General features: G+C 51.0%; 1 protein-coding gene across 17 annotated transcripts; it reads right to left on the bottom strand.

Annotated features, from left to right (window-relative positions):
- Nucleotides 1-803: 803 nt before the first annotated feature.
- Nucleotides 804-10,766, bottom strand: EOLA2 (endothelium and lymphocyte associated ASCH domain 2). 17 transcript variants are annotated; one of them, XM_031660989.1, is made up of 7 exons: nucleotides 10,171-10,736; nucleotides 8,280-10,026; nucleotides 5,987-6,099; nucleotides 5,857-5,885; nucleotides 5,604-5,804; nucleotides 4,565-4,743; nucleotides 804-1,348 (listed from the first exon to the last, which is right to left on the bottom strand). In XM_031660989.1, the coding sequence occupies exons 2-7, from the start codon at nucleotides 8,310-8,312 to the stop codon at nucleotides 1,193-1,195; spliced, it is 711 nt and encodes a 236-aa protein (XP_031516849.1). In that variant the 5' UTR covers nucleotides 8,313-10,026; nucleotides 10,171-10,736; the 3' UTR covers nucleotides 804-1,192. The 17 variants fall into 17 exon arrangements, with proteins under 17 accessions (XP_031516849.1, XP_031516846.1, XP_031516850.1 ...); XM_031660986.1 differs by having other exon boundaries at nucleotides 5,987-9,463; nucleotides 9,621-10,026; XM_031660990.1 differs by having other exon boundaries at nucleotides 5,604-5,885; nucleotides 5,987-6,119; nucleotides 9,417-9,463; nucleotides 9,621-10,026.
- Between the last annotated feature and the right edge of the window lie 5,871 nt (nucleotides 10,767-16,637).

The raw sequence follows: 16,637 nt of genomic DNA, 5'->3' as shown, positions 1-16,637 counted from the left end.
GAGGGGAGCAGGCGTCCTTGGTTCCCTTTTTTTCCTAGCAGATACCCAGGGTACATGAGGGAGAGAGGGAAGAGTGTTCTCTTTCCCTCTTCCATCCTTGCCTCCCAGAGTCCTGGGAACCTTGGCAGGTGCTACATGGGTGCCAAGGTGGCTTGCACCCATGAAGCAAGGGGGCCTACCGGATAGGAATCATCTACTCTTACCCACGTACACCCTGATGTCAGAAACCTTGGATTCCTTAGACCTCATTTATGCCATGGATGCTAACATGGCCTTTGAAGCTTGGCTTAATTGGCAGGAATCAGCCACGCTCACCTGTGCTGTGCCTTTTAAATTCCATTATCATCTGCCTCTGGATTCCTCAGATCCAGTTTTCCTTCCTAGGGCTTTAACCCGAAGCTTGGAATTGAGTTTGGGACAAAAATGTGTCTCAGTGGGGACTGCACGAACTCCTTATTATAAGCCGAATGCTAAGGTGAAGCTGTGGAACTGAGTCCTCCTCTGAGGGAGAGAAACGGATGTCCTGTGATACACCCAGACAACTGGTAGTTACAGTTATGCCTGTAGGGTTTGGGTGCATGGTGCTTGCTTTCGTTAGCTCCCCTGGTCTTACTTTCCCAAAAGGCGACCTCTGAGAGATGGGCATCCTATTTATTCCATCCTCTAGCAGGATTTGCAGGATACCTCCTCAGAACTAGGATATTGATCCAGAGTTTTGCATTACCTGTCCCTTTTGTTCTTTCTGAGCTGCAGCCAGAGATTGCTGGTTGGTTTACAGGAAAAAACAGATTTAGTCTAAAATGTAGGTGAACACCTAAAAACAACTGAGTTTAGGATTTAATGACATATACGTTTTAAAACATAATTTCTCTCTCTTCAGTCCTCACTTTTTGTTAAAAAAAACAAATCATAGGACTCAGTGGTTTGCAAAATAGACTTCAGTCTTATATTTGACCTGATTATCTGCATAAAGTATAGCAAGAATAAGTATTTCTACATAGGCCTTTTGGATTGGTTTTGACAGAACTCTGTTCTACAAGGAATCTTAGATGAGACCTTTTAAAGCTGAGCCCAGCCATGGGTTTGTATCCTCAAATACCAGCGAGTTGGGTGATCCTCTCCTCTTACAGTCCCAAGATAAACTTGGAGCTCCTGGACCTGTTAGAAAGTGACATTCTTTATTGACCACAGGTCAGGAATCCTGTACAGGGACTGCGCAGGCAAGGGTATGAGGCCAGTTTCCCCAATCGGCTTTTATTGGCTCTGCAAGTCGAAATTGACTCCTTAAAGTGAAGCATACCCTTCCAGTCAAAGCCTTGGTAAAATTATCAGTTTTTCCAATTGCGTCCTGTTGCAAAAGAAAAATGGATTCTTATTGCACTGATGCCAACAACTATATTGCCATACGTTAACAATATTCACAGTTTCCAAATTCTACAGGAACCAGACAGAGAGAAACAAACATGCTCCAAATTTTGCTCACCAGAGTATACCTTGCTTAATTATTAAATGCTGTAAATAGTTCAAAGTAAGTTTCTTTGACTCTGAAAAGCAAAACAAGGATCAACAATATTCCAAGCAAAAGTCAAAAAGGTTGCCTCAGCTTTCTGAGTTCAGTCCATTTAGTTCTTGTTTTGCTTCAGTTCATGAACACTTCAGCTGTTTTTGAGTCCTGTACATTTTTCTTTATTCCAATGTCACAATCTCCAAAGTTATCAGACAGAAGCCTGTATTTGAGAGCACCTGTCAAAGTCCTATAGCTTATTATAAGCCATCTTTTGAAAAGGATTAAAACAAGACAACAATTGTCTGTGAACAGCAAAATGTCCAGGATAATTACAGTCAGAAACGTAACTGACAAAGAAGTTTGGTTATCTCTGTGGTTTACAATAACATAACAACCTTAATTATGATTGAGAGTATATACTTAGACATTATAATTTTAGAAATCCCATATACTCTTGGAACATACATTAGCATTATTCATAAAAATATAATCTAAAGAAGACTGAACATCATTTTGGCAATCCCACGTACCTAACTAAACATGTCAAATAATCCTGTTGACCTCTTTTCTGGATGTTTCAGGGGCCCTCTGAAGTATCCAAAAAGCCAAGTGTCAGGAAAGACAATTTTGAAATTGAAGTTTGATTTTGGAAAGGCTGTTAAATACGTTTGTTATGAAATAGAATTCCAGATTACCATGTTATTTATGTTGCCAAAATGATGACTCAAAAATTTTAAAGCAAAAATCTTTTAAAATCCTTTACAAATTTTGCCAAAGAGCAAATTAGCACCTTAAGAAAACCTTGTTGTGTTTTTATTTCAATGATCAATTTACAGAAAAACCTACGAGGTAGGAATATAATGTAATACCTTTCTGCAATTTAGTCAATTTGTTCACATAGAGAACCTTTTCTGCAAGATTAATTTCCATAGTATTTCCTCCACTTGTTTGAACCTTCAGCTTTATCTTACCTAATTTAAAACAATCCTTTAACCCTAGGCAAACATTTACATTTCCAAGCTTTCTTATAACCTTTTACTAAAAAACACATTTTACTATTCTCACACATCTTCCATGTACATCTATTTTTCAGTAGTTTCAGTTACATGTTATAATGGTAACTCCTAGCCATTTTTAACTCTAATGTAAAACCTTTTGTTTTAATTGTGTGCTAAGTGCCGCCAAGGTTTCCTTCTTAATTCAGGGTGTGGTTAGTTCCAAACATTTCCAGACCCTACCAATTGTAAAGCAGGCAAGACAGACAGTTCTCAAAACAAAAAAAGTAGTTTATAACCTTAAAACATTTAGCAAACCTTGCATCTGACCTGCATAATTTAGCTCACCTATTTACATTTTAATAACACCTGCATTTTACCAATAATCTTTAAGGCTATTTTTATTTCTCAAACATTAAAAACATGTGAACTTAAAGGTACCACAGCTTTTATCTTCCCTTTAAAAAATATTTGATCCAAGCACTTGTCTTTCTTTAGGCCAAATTAGAGCTCTTTTTACAGATATCTCACACACACACACACACACCTACACAGACAGGAAGGAGAAAACCCAGCCCCTGGGTGGGGTTAAGAGACAGGGCTAGGAAAACATGCAGATATCAAAAAAGAAAGGAACTCATTCCCTAAGGCAGGGTTGCTAAACAAAGCCATGCCCCCCCAGGATGTAAAACAAGAGAAGACGACTGAGGGTTGCAAGGAAGTTTGCTACAAACCATAAAGGCAAGCAAAGCACAGCAGACTGTCTACAATTTAACACATCCTTTTTCACAATTAAAGCTTTACAGATAATATAAACAGGGATCCTTATTTCTAGCCTAGTAAAACATCTTCTAAAGGTAGCAGGGCGGACCTCTAAAAGCTAACTGCTCATAGGGTGGAGAAGAGGAAAAAAAAAGCTTAAAAATGCCGGGAAGAACCTCTTATTCTTATGCAACCGGTTCCTCCACCAGGAGAAAAGCTTAATTACTGTCCAACAGAGTTAAACCCCTTGGCTTGGGAAGAAGGCTCCAGCAGCACGTGACATGGACTGCCAGTCAGCCACCCAGGGAGCCTTGAGCCATGCGTCCTGGCCCTGGCAGGCAGGAGAGGGTGGTGGGGAGCCATTGCTAGCTGGTCCATCCCCCTCCAAAAAGGAAAAGGCCATGAAGACCAAGGCCAACCTTCCCAATGCCTGGGAGCAACAGGAGTGGGGGCATGGTTTCCTGCAAGCTCAGAAATCTGAGGATGAAAATGCTTAGATGCACAACAGTGAGAGGTTTTGAGCATCAATGTTGCACACCAAACATGTTGCAGGACTTTTCCTTAGTTCACCTAAAGATGGAGTCCTTATCACACGGCCACAAAAATTTAGGCTCACAGACGATTTGAAGGGTGAGGCAGGGTTTTATTGAGTGAAAAGGAAAAAAGGGGAAACAGGGACCCTCCACAGAGCCAGGGTCCCTGCTGGCGCACTTCCTGCCTCACAGATTGAATCCAAGATTCCATTCAGGAAGAGGAGGGGCCAGGCTCCTCCCCAATGCAAGCGGAGTAAACTTCTGTGGCTCCACCCCAGTGCACATTCCTCCCAGTGTGTAGGCTGGTTGGAGTTTCTCTGGGGAACCTCTCCCACCTGGATGTCTCAATAGAACGGAGCCTCAAACACTAACCTGTCATCTACAACACATTTATTTGTACAATCCAGAAATTAGCAGGACCAAAATTAGCAACAGTGCCGAGACATTTACTGGCAGCTTTTCCTTCTACCCAAAGGTCAAAGTACTTGAGACATTGCCTGTGTGTCTAAGAAGGCATCACACCAGGAAAGCCCCTCCCCCTACTTCCTTCATCTGAGAAAAGAAACCTGTTTACATGCACAGTGCTTAGTGGGTGGGACTCTCCAAAGCAGTGGAAATTCAGATTTAACCTAATGTATATAGGTCTGCGTCATGATGGTGAATTGAAGGTGTCATGATTTAGCTGGTTTCTCTGGAACATTCCTCTCAGGAGCTCACACTTGTCACACTTCATGCCCCGAAGGGATCAGGTGCTCTGGGATGTCTACCTGGAATACATCTTTGCCTCCTTTCCTAGGTATGGGCTCCAGTAACCACCTGGGGTTTGAAATCACAGTCAGGTACTTCTGCTTCAGGTTGGTCAGTACAGCTTGATTCTCTAGCTCCACAGCCTCATCGGGAGTTAAGTCTTCTGGGCATTGCAAAGTTTCCCCAATGTCAATGAGTCCTGTACACAAAGAGAGATACATATGAATGCCTTTCACTTCCATAGCCCAAGGCCTGCCCATGTGACAACACGGTTACTCAAAGTCACAATCAGAGAGTAAGGTGGCATCAGCAAAATGACAAGAAGGGAGTCAAGTCCTTCTTCCACTGCTTTGATAACGAGCCAAACCCGATTCAGGAAATGCTGGGAGAGGCGGGGGAGGGCTCCAGAAAGGCAGAGGAGAGGGCCTTGTCCTCGATGAAGCCACACAAGTAAGAGGCAGGTCCAAGCCAGACTTCCGAGGGCAGCGGTTGCAGATTGGAAGGGCACCAGCCACTGCCTGGGAAGCTACAGGTGATGCCTGAGCAGGTCACCAGGGGACAGATGCTGTTGTCAGGCCTCAGTCACCTAGAGGTTAGGGGACTTGCCCAGGGTGCTGTGAGTGGTGGGGCTGGGGCAGGCTCGTGAAGCTAGGCAGGCAGCCCAACTCTAGAGGCCACCTGACCCATTCGGCAGGCTGGGCTGCTTTTCATGGTCTCTGCCACACATGTGCACTCACACATGTATGCACACACACACATACACACACAGCCAAACACCACAAGCACCACATGCACATGGACCTGATCTGGTTTCTCACTGAGATCAGAAACAGGAACTGAGGCTCAGAGTGGAGAAATGATTTACCAGAGCTCACGGAAGCTAGGCCTGCCAACCCCCAGCCCAGGGCCCTTGCTGTCCCTTTGAAGGTGTGCTGCCAAAGGAAACTGTGGTATACATGCCAATCAGTTCAGACGACAACAAAAGTCCCCAAACTCCCAAGCAAGATCTTGGGTGGCAACTCTAGGCGTTGTCTGCACATTTGGCACATCGTCACTTACCCGCTATCACTCCTCGACCAAACTTCTCCCCTTTCCTGAGCAAAGCCTGAATCTGGGCAGGAGTCATCCCCAGCCTCTCCACCAGCAGCTCCTGCCAGGCATCGTCATCCCAGTCCCTGTGAGCAATGTGGACGGCGATGGTACGGTTCTGCTGGCTGCTCAGCAGGGGACGCCAGCGTGTCTCCACAGTCTTGACTCCATTTAAGACAAGGCCAGCATAAGGCTGCCGGAAGGAGAGGCAGCCAAACTTCATCTTCGCAAGCGCCCCGGGCCTCCTGTGGCCTGTGGAAGCACAGAAGCGCGTCACATGCCAGCCCTCCAAGCTCACGGGCAGTGGCCTGACCATACCCCTGTGTCTCTCAGGTGGCCTAAATCCCACTGACCCTGATGGTCCGCTGCTTCCGCCTGTCACTGATGTCCCGCGCCACGGCAGGCCCAAGGGAAGGGGCTGGGATTCGGCTGACTCAGGATCATCCCACAGAGTCTTTGGGGCGGTCTGGAGTAGGGCAGAGACAGCTAGAGGAAGGCACAGGCAGGATAGCATGTGGTTAGTGCTATGACAGAGGTCACCGAGCCCTAGCGCAACACAGAGGACAGAGGGCCCCCTCGGCCTAGCCAGAGTGGAGAGTCGGGGCTGGTGTTAGCCGTCTTCCAGCACAGAGGGACAGTCCCAGGCTCTGCTTCTCTTCCTTTCCCCCTGCTGTGCTCTGCCAATACTCTCAGTGCCCTGGCCCTGCCGCCACCAAGGCACTGACCTTCCCAGCTCCTACTCCAGGGCTGCTGAGCCCACATCGTTGATATCCAATCTCAGCTCCGCTCTCAGGATGCACTGTGACCTCAGATGGCCCTCAGTCATATATCTCCTCTCCACCCCTCTGGGTACCACCTTCCTCAAGCCCCTTCCCCCACCACTGCTCTCCACTGTCAGCAGATGCCCCTGACCCAATCTGAGCGGAGAAAAGAAGAATGATAATCAGAACAACTGGCACCCCCACACACATGCCTTCCACGTGTCAGCCTCTGGGATGGCATGATCCTTGGATCATCAGATTGAATCTTCAAGTGACCCAGCAGGGTCAGTGGTACTGGGAGGCCTACTCTATGGCTGAGGAGAATGACGCACCAGCCCAGCCCACAGTCACACGGGCTTTGACTTCCCACAACTCTTGCCTGGCCTCCTGCGTGTGTGGCTTGGGAGAGGGTCCCCTCCTCCTGCATGGAGGACAGCCCTGTGCCTCGGCAGGAGCCCTGGGTTTGAAGCCAGAACTTCAGCCCAGTCATAGACTCTTGAGATGCCTCAGTTTCCACATGGCTGTGAGGATGGGAGATAAGGCACCAAGAGCACCCAGCCCAGTACTTGGCACCTAAGAGAACACTCACAAACAGTGGCTCCCCTCACCCCTCACCGTCGTCATCATCATCAGGCCTGTGGCTCTGTCTCATGGCCCTGAACACCCTTGAGCTGCCCCCCTCCATTCTGGTTACTATCTCTCTGTCCTTCCTTTCGGCACATAAACTCCACATCTAATACATTCTATGATTTTAAGAAAATACACCCACCCTCATGAGACAAAGCCCTGACAGAACCAAAGCTGCCTGGTATTCACTCCTTTCCCAATCCGCAGTGCAGCCTTCTGAGCGCCAGATCTCCTGCTCTTCTCCCGCCTCTGGGGTGAGCTGCCCCAGCCAAGCCGGTTGCCTGCTGTGCTCTGGACCCTGCTCCTCTGGCTCACTCCGGGCCCTGGGTGCCACCGGCCACCATCTATGCTTGCTCAGCATCCCTACTCTGAGCACACGCACGCCTCCTGCTCTGCCTCCCTTCTCTTAAACCCTGAACAGCCGAGACCTCAGAAAAGCTGTCTACATGCACAGTCTCTACTTCCTCTCTGAACCTTCTGTCCCCACCCCCACCTTTCTCTCTTTATTCTCCACCCCCCAACCCACTCCACTGACTGACCTATCCCCACAAGCACCCATGGCCGGCCTCATGCCAGTCCTGTCTTCATCTTATTCCATGCTCGGCAGCCCCAGCAGGGCTGAGCACACTCCTTCCCTCCTTCCGGGACCCCCACATTGCTCACCAGCCTGCTCTGAATCCCGCAGTGCAGGGCCACGCCCCTTCAGACTCAGCCTTAGGTGGACAGGCCTGTACATACTCAGGACCCCAACCACCACCACCAAGTCCACCTCCCTTCCACTGTGAGTGGCATCACCAGCCACGCAGTGTTCCTGCCCCAGACCTAGCTGCTCTCTGCCCTCCCTCTCTGCGGCCCACATCCCGTGGCACTGTGTCCAAAACCGACACTGAATCTGATCTCTTTCCATAATCTCTATGGCCACAATCCCAATCCAATCCCCTAAAACCCCCTGCCTTCTGAAGAAGTCTCCTGATAGCACCCCCACCCCCGCCTCAGCCCTTGTCCTCTGCACTCTTGTGACCACACTGCCATCAGAATGATCTTGGTACAGGGACAATGAGATTATATCACTCCTCTACTGAAAGCTTTCAAGGGCTCCCTGCCCCAACTAGAACAGAATCCACACTTCAGGACACTCAAGGTCCCTCCTGATCTGTCTTCCCACCCCAGCCATGTCCTCTCCTCTCCCCTTTATTCACCACCCTAGAGCCACAGGGGCCTTCCATCCCCTGAGGGAACATGCCAAGCTTGTTTCTACCTCAGGTCCTTTGTCAGTTCTGATGGGTTGCATTGTGTCCTCTTAAAACGCGTATGTTGAAGTCCTAAACCCCAGCACCTCAAAATGTGGCCTTATATATAAAGACAGTCATTACAGAGGCAATCAAGTGAGACTGAAGCCATTAGGGTGGACCCATATCCAATGTGGTTGGCGTCCTTATGAAAAAGGGGATTTCAGAGACAGTCATGCACACAGGGAGAACACCATGAGAAGATGAAGGCAGAGATAAGGGAGATGCTTCTACAAGCCAATGAGTGCCAAAGATTGCCGGCTAGCCGCCTGCAGCTAAGAGACACGGACAGACCAGATTGTCTTTCACAGCCCACAGAACAAACAAACCTGGCCAACACTTTTATTTCAGACTTCCATCCTCTACAACAATGATTGTCTGTTGTTTAAGCCAGCCCCTTTATGGTCCTTTGCTTCAGCCATCTTGGCAAACTGCTGTTCCTAACACATCTCCACAGGATAGGGCATGAGTTTTCCATTTGACAGCACATCAAGTCCATTCTTTCCACCTGACAATCTTCATCTACCTTGTTTTTCACTGCCTGTGTGATATCCCATTGTTGGCCATCTCATAATTTGCCTGACCATTCCTCCACTGACGGAGAGTTACAAGTTGCTTCCCACTTTTGCCACTAGAAATGACATTACCTCTAACGCTGTATGAAGACATGCTGAAGGGAATGCCTCGGCCGCCTGGCATGCCCATCTAAGATGCTGATATCTGCCAGCAAAGGACTTTCCACAAAGACTCACCTGTGTATCCTCCACCAACCCATCCATGGTGCCATTTCCTTACACACTTGTGGCCCCTGAGCCTCATTATTCTCCTGATGGGTGACAAAACATCACCAGGTCCCTAAGTTCTGGATTACTTCTGACGGAGACTGAATGTCTCCCACAGGGCCTGGCCACTTCCATCGGGATACATGGCTACAGTAAATGCCTCTTTTCTGCCGCCCAGTTTCTTAGCCAACCCTTTTCTCATCATCACCACAAAATCAGAACAAAGGCAAACTGTGTGTGTGTGGAATCCCTAGTAGGAACTGATGTAACTGAAAAGGCAAGAAGGGGATTGACTCCCCTCCTACCTGGTGCTGCAGAGAGTACCTGCTTTGCAGCCAAAGGAGAAAACACTCTTCACTTAGCTTCTTTACCTGCACAACAAAGAAGATAAAGAGGAAAGGTAATTAAGTGCAAGACAGCAAAGCTGGTTAATGGCCCTTGGAAGGTCTTCTACTCAGCAGGCATTGGAAACCAAGAAGAGCTGAGAGGGCCGGTCCTAAGAGTAACACACATGTCCACCTCACTCACGATTTGGTTCTGCTAATCACAGCAGTGGGACCCTCCGCATCTGTCTGGGTCATAGGGTGCACCAGCCCGCAGGGCAGAAAATCATTTCAGCAAGTTGAGTCACATTCCTACAGCTGAGCACGCTCCATCCGAGGGGAGAAAAATGCCACTTCCCCTCCCATTGTCACCGGGCGAGGCTTTGGGGGGCCTAAATCCCACTGTCCACTGTTTAATTCTGGGTAGGTCATGCTGAGCACGGGGCCACAGGCCACAGAGCTGTGCACTGCCCGGCCTCGGTTCCAGGCGAACTTACGGGGCCAAGCGGGAGGCAGGGAAGTCCGGGCCGAGGTGGGGTCGCTGTGTACGGAGCAGCACTTGCAGACGCTCGTCGCAGGTACACGCGCTTAGAAGGAGGGGGGCCGAGACGCTGGCGAGAGCAGGGGACACGAAAGGGTGCCTTGGGCGCGCCCCGCACGGGTTCCCTGCCCCAAACCCAGGGGAAACCCCAGCCCTCAGGCACCGCCCGCAAGAGGGCTGAGCACACAGGCTCCGGCACCACGGGCCCTGGTACCTTTCAGCGGCGGCTGGTATCACGGCCTCCGGACCCTGCGAGTCGTGGGCGTACAGGGTCGACTCTGGCTTTTGGTCACAGGGAAGAACAGTCCTCCGCCTCCTCACGACCCAGGGAGGCCACCGGAGCCAGCGAGGAGACGTGGCCGCAGTGAGAAGAGAGAGCAGCCGGCTCGTGTCAGGGCTGCAAGGTAGCTGCCGCTAACTCCGGGAATCCGGGCGCCAGGGACAGGTGCTAACGGTCCATAACTCTACCGCTTTCAATCAGCTCCCCTAATCCTTTCCGCAAAGAACGTACGTGTGCACGTAATCACGCAAGTACGTACACCACGCACGTACGCAGGAGGCACGTACTCAGCCACGCCTATAGACCGCCAAGTCGTTAGGAATCCACGTATCACGAAGCCACGCACTGACGTCATCACGCACGTACGCACGCACTGGCCGCCAGGAGACGCTGTTCAGTTTACCGGATCGTTACGCGCGCCAGCCAACCAGGCCAAGGCCAGGGGAGCTCGAAACCGGCAGCCTGGACCAAGAACCGGAAGGAGGAAAAGGAACCCGAGGGCAGGACAAAGCCACCAGGCAGGGATTTAAGCAGGCACGAGATAACAGGAGGAGCTAAGGAGAAATCGTGGGGAGAACTGGGGCGCAAGACTGAAAGGAGAACTGGGAGGAAAGAGATTGAGTCGGGCTCCGCTGAACATGGATTGAAACAGGGCAGGGGTCGAGGGCAGGCAGGGCCGAAACCGAGCGGGTTAATGGGCGATCAGGCGATAAAGGCTATGGGAGGAAATAAATGGATCAAACGCAGGAAGAGGGCAATCAAGAGTAGAACTGGGAAGAATAAAGACGAACTTAAACAAGGCAAAACCAGGAAGAGTGAGCAGAATAGAGGTGAACAAGGCAGAGGTCGAACAGAACAGGACAGACTGGGGCAGGGCTTCGCGAACGGAACAAGACCAAAGCTCGAAAGGAGGTCGGGAGCTAAGGAACCGTTTCGTGGGCAAAGTCGAATAGGTTTCGGTCGATCATCGTCGGAACTAAGGAACAGTCACCTGAAATGCTCTTTCGAGAAATGAAGGAAGGAACTAGAGAGGCAAGGAGAAGACGGGAACAGAACCAAAATAGAGAACAAGGTTCAAGGACAGACTGAGGAACAGGGAAGGGCTAGGGCAGGGCAAGGTCTGGAATGCGAGGCAGAACTTCGGAAGAGGCAAGGGTTAAAGACGCTAAAGGAGGGAGCTAAGAGGCAGAACCGCCAGATCAGGGAGGCAGGAACTGAAAGGGAGATCAGACCGGTTAGAGATGCTTGTGGAACAATCGAGAGAACAGGCGAGAGCAGCTACAGGAAGGACCGGACTCAAAATTTCCTATAGGGAGCGAGGGCTGGAGAAGGTCTTAAGGTGGAATCACGAAGAGGAGGGCCTGGTGCTTAAGCCACAGAATTGGAGCTGAGGGGCCAGGGTCAGAGGAGGAAGGCAGGGTTGTAAAGCGCGCCGAGGGAGCAGATGGGGCAGGGCACAGGGAAGAGAGCTGGAGGAGGAGGAACGCTGAAATGCTGCTGGCGTAAGAAACAGAAGGACCGAAACTGGAGCCGAACAGTGTCGAAGAGGCAAGGAATAATGGGAGGAGTCGGGAATCGCTTCGGGCCTATGGCAACAGGAACAGACAAAGCTTCGCCAGAGGCTCCTATCTAAAGGAAGAACGGGTCGGGCTTCTAAGTCCGGTCGTCAAAGTCTTTTCGATGGAAAGGCAAGGGAACCGGTTTCTCGAAAGGGCAGAATGCTGGGAGAATAGCTAAGGAGCGGAGCAAAGGGAAGGAAGGCTAAGAACAAGGGTATAAAGTGCAGTCTCCGGGAACAACAGACTCGCTTCGAAAGGGTCAGACAAATTCGAAAAAGGCACAAAGAGGTGGAGATGCTGGTGGGTGGGGCAGTAGGATGGAGCTGGGGGGCCCTTCTGCCGATGCACCCCTTAGGCGGGAATCCAAACTTACGTGAGGCGACCTAACGGCCTCAAGTTAATGTCTACCCCAGAGGGGGCATGGAAGTAGCAAGAAGGGCGAACACTTGCACAGGTTCCCATGCAGTTCTAAACTAAGTCTTGCAGGGCTGAGCGCCCCCAGGCCTGCTCTCCTGTGTCCCTAGTCGCTGTCAGTGCTTACTGCCAGTGGGGTCCAGAGGGACCTTCTTTTTGAAGCGCCTCTTTTGCAGAGTGATGAGAAACTTGTCACGCACGCCCAATGTCTGGCCTCCTCGACCTAGTGCTTACACACAACCCAACTTCCCTGGCAAACTTGCTTTTCAAGCCTCTCTTCTCAATGCAAGTCAGAGGCTCAGATTCTGTGGTGCTGCCATGCTTCCTCTGTCCCTCATATCTAGTCTCCGCGTGACTTTATAAGCAAGTTTTGAGTCCCTGCCTCTGGGTGCTGATGAGACAAACTGCTCCTCGTCACCATCACGTGCCTTCCAGGAACTCCCAGGGCTGTGGTCTGGAGCCTGCACTGTTCGACCTCCTGCCTAACCTGGAAGCCTCTGTCTTTTTTTCCTCCCTCAGGTCTGTCCTCCACATTCTTTGGCTCAAGTTTCTAAGTCACAGATCTGTCCCCAACAGTCCTCCTGGGGTGGCAGCGTGGGGCCTTCTCGGGTTTAAGTCCTAACAGTTCAGTCGGCTCAGCTCTCCCCCCACCATAAGCCGAACACTCTTTGGGTTCCGCTGTGCTGTTTAGTCACTGGTCCCCACCAGCCTGCTGTTCCAGGTCTCCTTTGCTTTGCACGGCAGTTTTCCCTTGGCCTTGTCCTGGTGCACTCCTGGCCTCCTTCAAGACCCCACAGCTTGTGTCACTTTCACAGTCCCACCCCGAGTATTAAGGACTTTTGTCTCCAGCTCTGATAGCATTTTTCTACATCCCCATTCCCCTCCCACATTGGGCTCTTGCAACCTGGTGTAGTGCTCTGGGGGAGTCTGTGGCTGCCACAGGGTCTCTTGAGTTCCTTGAAGGCAAGGCCAGTGTTTTACTCATTTCTGAGGACTGGGTGCCCAGGGCACCAGTATCTGCTTAGTAATTAAACCAGCAAGGGCTCTTGTTTCTGGTAGAGATGCACCTGCTTCTCCCTGGAGAGCTCGAGGAAGCAGGAATACTTACTTTGAAGATGAGGGTGGGGGAGGAGAGGGTCCCTCTTTATGGGATGTAGGCCTGTTAGAATGCAGGGGACCTTCAGATCACCAGTTACAATTCCTATGCATGCTAGCCCCTCCTAGGTTCCTTCCCCCAAGACTGGTTTGCCAGCTTCTGCCAAACACCCAGAACCTGCTGGGAGTGGTTTTCAAATCATGAGTGAGAGTCCCTTTGGGATGGGTTGCTGTTACTCCGCCTGTGGCGTCTTGTATGAGAAGAACTAGAACTTGCATAATAGGCTGGATAGTCCGTGTATGCTAAATGGAAGCCCTATGGAGGTAGCCCTGGGGCTCCCTTTTCCAACTCTCCCAGCTGCCCCTCACTGTCACTCCTGGGTGTGCTGGGCAGTGGGGGTGCAATGCGCTGCGTGGGTGCTACCTCTCCCTGAGACCTCCACAGGAGGTCTCCATCTGTGGTGGATGAGGAGGCCAGTAAAAGCAGCTGCAGTGAGTGGGCCTAGGAGGCCAATGCACCAGGCCCAGGTAGGGATGCGGGTGGTGTTCAGCTATCCCTGAGAAAGGGCCAGAATGCACTGAGTCTTCATTTCATTCCAGCTGGCAGTCCCAGCACCAGACCCAGCGGTCTGATTTCTGTCCTCCATGTACTCTCTTCACCTGCCTCCTCATTCCTCCCATTAACAATGTCCCTGGCAGGAACAAGACTTTCCCCTCCTCTTTGCTTGTCTCTTAGCAGATCCAGGTCCCGGCCTTCCACCTCCCAGGCCCGTCCTGCTCCTGCCTTCCCCTGTGGGGCCCTCCGTGGTGCTCTGGAGCCCCAGGCAATAGCCAGCTACTTGGTGTGGGGCCATGCCGGGGTTCCTTGCTGTGCTCCCATGAAACAGCTCTGCTTGGCTGCACCCCACTGCTTACACGCTCGGCGACCCCAACTCCTGGGGCTGGTGTCTCCTCAAGTCTGCTTTCTTCTTCAGGCCTTGCTTGCATTCCATTCCATTCCGTCCTCTTTTCAAAGATCCTTCTTCACCCTCTTCCTCCACTGCCCTCCTTCCTTCCTTCCTTCCATCCATTGGGCCCCTGGGCTCCATGTCCATCCATTCCTTCTCCCCTTCCTTCCTTCCATTCCTTCCTTCCTTCCTTCCTTCCTTCCCTCCCTCCTTCCACTCCCCCTGCCCCTCCACCACCCTCCATTGTCATTCCTCCTTCCCCCCTAAAATTCCATCCTTATTCCCTCTGTCCTTCATTTATCCATTCATTGGTCCCTCTTCATTACAATGCTCCCCTAGGGGAAGCATTGTTTTTGCTCAGCGTGATTTCTGTGTGATGACTCCTGTTTTCTGAGCCTGTCACCCCCTTCCTCTTCCCTTGCCTCCCCACTGAGACTTTCCAGAGTGCAGCCACCTCCCCTCACTGTGCTTTTTTGACTCTGAGGCCCAGGAGGAAGTTGCCCTCCTCTGGAGAGGGTTCGCGTTTGATCCAGCCTAGTGTTCTGGGGCACGGCCAGTCTGGGATCGCTTTGACCCTAATTCACGGTTTTCCTTCAGATGCTTCTTGTTCAGCCTGCCTTCCTCGTCTAGGAAATGGCTTTTGCCCGTTTCTCTTTTTCTTTTCCTTTTTTTTTTTTTAGATGGAATTTCGTTCTTGTTGCCTAGGCTGGCGCAATCTCGGCTCACCACAACTTTCGCCTTCCAGGTTCAAGTGATTCTCCTTCCTCAGCCTCCCCAGTGATGGGATGACAGATATGCACCACCATGCCCGGCTAAGTTTGTGTTTTTAGTAGAGATGGAGTTTCTCCATGTTGGTCAGGCTGGTCTGGAACTTCGACCTCAGGTGATCCACCTGCCTCGGCCTCCCAAAGTGCTGGGATTATAGGCATGAGCCACTGTGCCCGGCTTGCCCATTTTTCTATTGAGTCACTTGCTTTGTTGGTATGGAGTTGTAGGAGCTCTTTCTGAATTCTGCCTCAAACCCCATGTTGGTTTTTTGTATTTCAGAGACCACATCCGCCCAGGGGCTTACTCTTCCGTCTCTTTGCAGGGCTGTTTTGGACTCAGTATTCACCTAAGCACTCCAAACTGTAAGTAACCCCAGAGGTCATGGAGTGTCCCACTGCCCCTCCATCTGGAGGCTGTGGCCCCTCCCCCAAAGAGGAGGTGCTTGCATGCGTCCAGTGCCCTGCCCATTAGATTAGAGAGGGCTCCCTTCTTTGCTCTCTTGCACTCATTTGTCCGCCTTTTAGCTTTCCTTTTCTGCCCTGGACTCACACAGGGTCGCGTGAACGTGTGGTGTAGCAGGAGGAGACAGGTAAAGTGGAGGAATAGGAGCTGGAGGGGAGCAGGAGGGAAGAAAAGAGGAGGGGGAGGGGGAAGAGAGGGAGTGGGTTGGAGAAGGAGAAGGGGAGGAGGAGGAGATGAGACCAAGGAGAAGAGGTGAAGGAGGAGAGAAGGACACAGAAAAGAGGAGAGGAGGAGATGGAGAAGAGGAGGAGGAGCAGCAAAGGAGGAAGAAGAGGAAGAGGACAAGAAGCGCAAGTGAGGAGGACCGGGGAGTAAGAGGAGAGGAGAAGGACAGAAGAAAAAGGAGAGACAGATGTGGAGGAGAGGAGGCAGAGGAGAGGAGGAGATGAGAAAGAGAAGGGAAGAAGGAGAGGAGAGTGATGAGCGGGGAGGAGGAAGAGAGAAGAACAGGAGAAGGAGAAGAGGAGGAGGAGAAAAGGAGGAGGAGTGAGAGAAAAAAGGAGGAGGAGAGGAGGAGAGGGGAGGACGGGGAGGGAGAAGGAGAGAAATAGGAGGGAGGAAAGGAGGAGAGGTGTAGGAGGAAGAGGAGAGGATGAGAGAAGGAGCAGAGGAGGAGGAGAAGGAGAGGAAGAGGAGGAGATTTGGAGGAAGAGGAGAGATGGAGGAAGAAAGGAGGAGGCGGAGAAGAGGAGAAAGCAGAGAGGAGGAGGCAGAAGAAAGGAGGACCAGGAGGAGAGGAGGAGGAGGAAAGGATGAAGAGGAGGAATAGAATAAGAGGAGCAGAGGAAAAGGAGGAGGAGGTGGGGGAGGAGTGGAGAGGAGAGGAGGAGGAACAGAGTTGGAGGAGGTGGAAGAGAGAAGAGGAGAAGGAGGAGAGGAAGAGAGAAGGAAATGAGGAGAAAAGTAGGAGGAAGAAGAGAGAAGAGGAGAGAGGAGAGGATGAGGAGGAGGGGAGGAGAAGGAGAGCAGGAGGGGAGGAGGAGGAGAGTAAGAAGAGGAAATGAGGAAGAAAGAAGGACAGGAGATGGAGAGGAGGAAGAGAGTATTAGGAGGGGAGGAAGAGGGGAGGAGGGGGGGAAAAGGAAATGAGGAGGAG

The sequence above is a fragment of the Papio anubis genome, chromosome X (genome assembly GCF_008728515.1).
Source record: "Papio anubis isolate 15944 chromosome X, Panubis1.0, whole genome shotgun sequence".
In the NCBI taxonomy this organism is placed as follows: Eukaryota; Metazoa; Chordata; class Mammalia; order Primates; family Cercopithecidae; genus Papio; species Papio anubis.
Note: the sequence above shows the minus strand (reverse complement) of the source record. Positions and strands in the feature narration are given on the sequence as shown.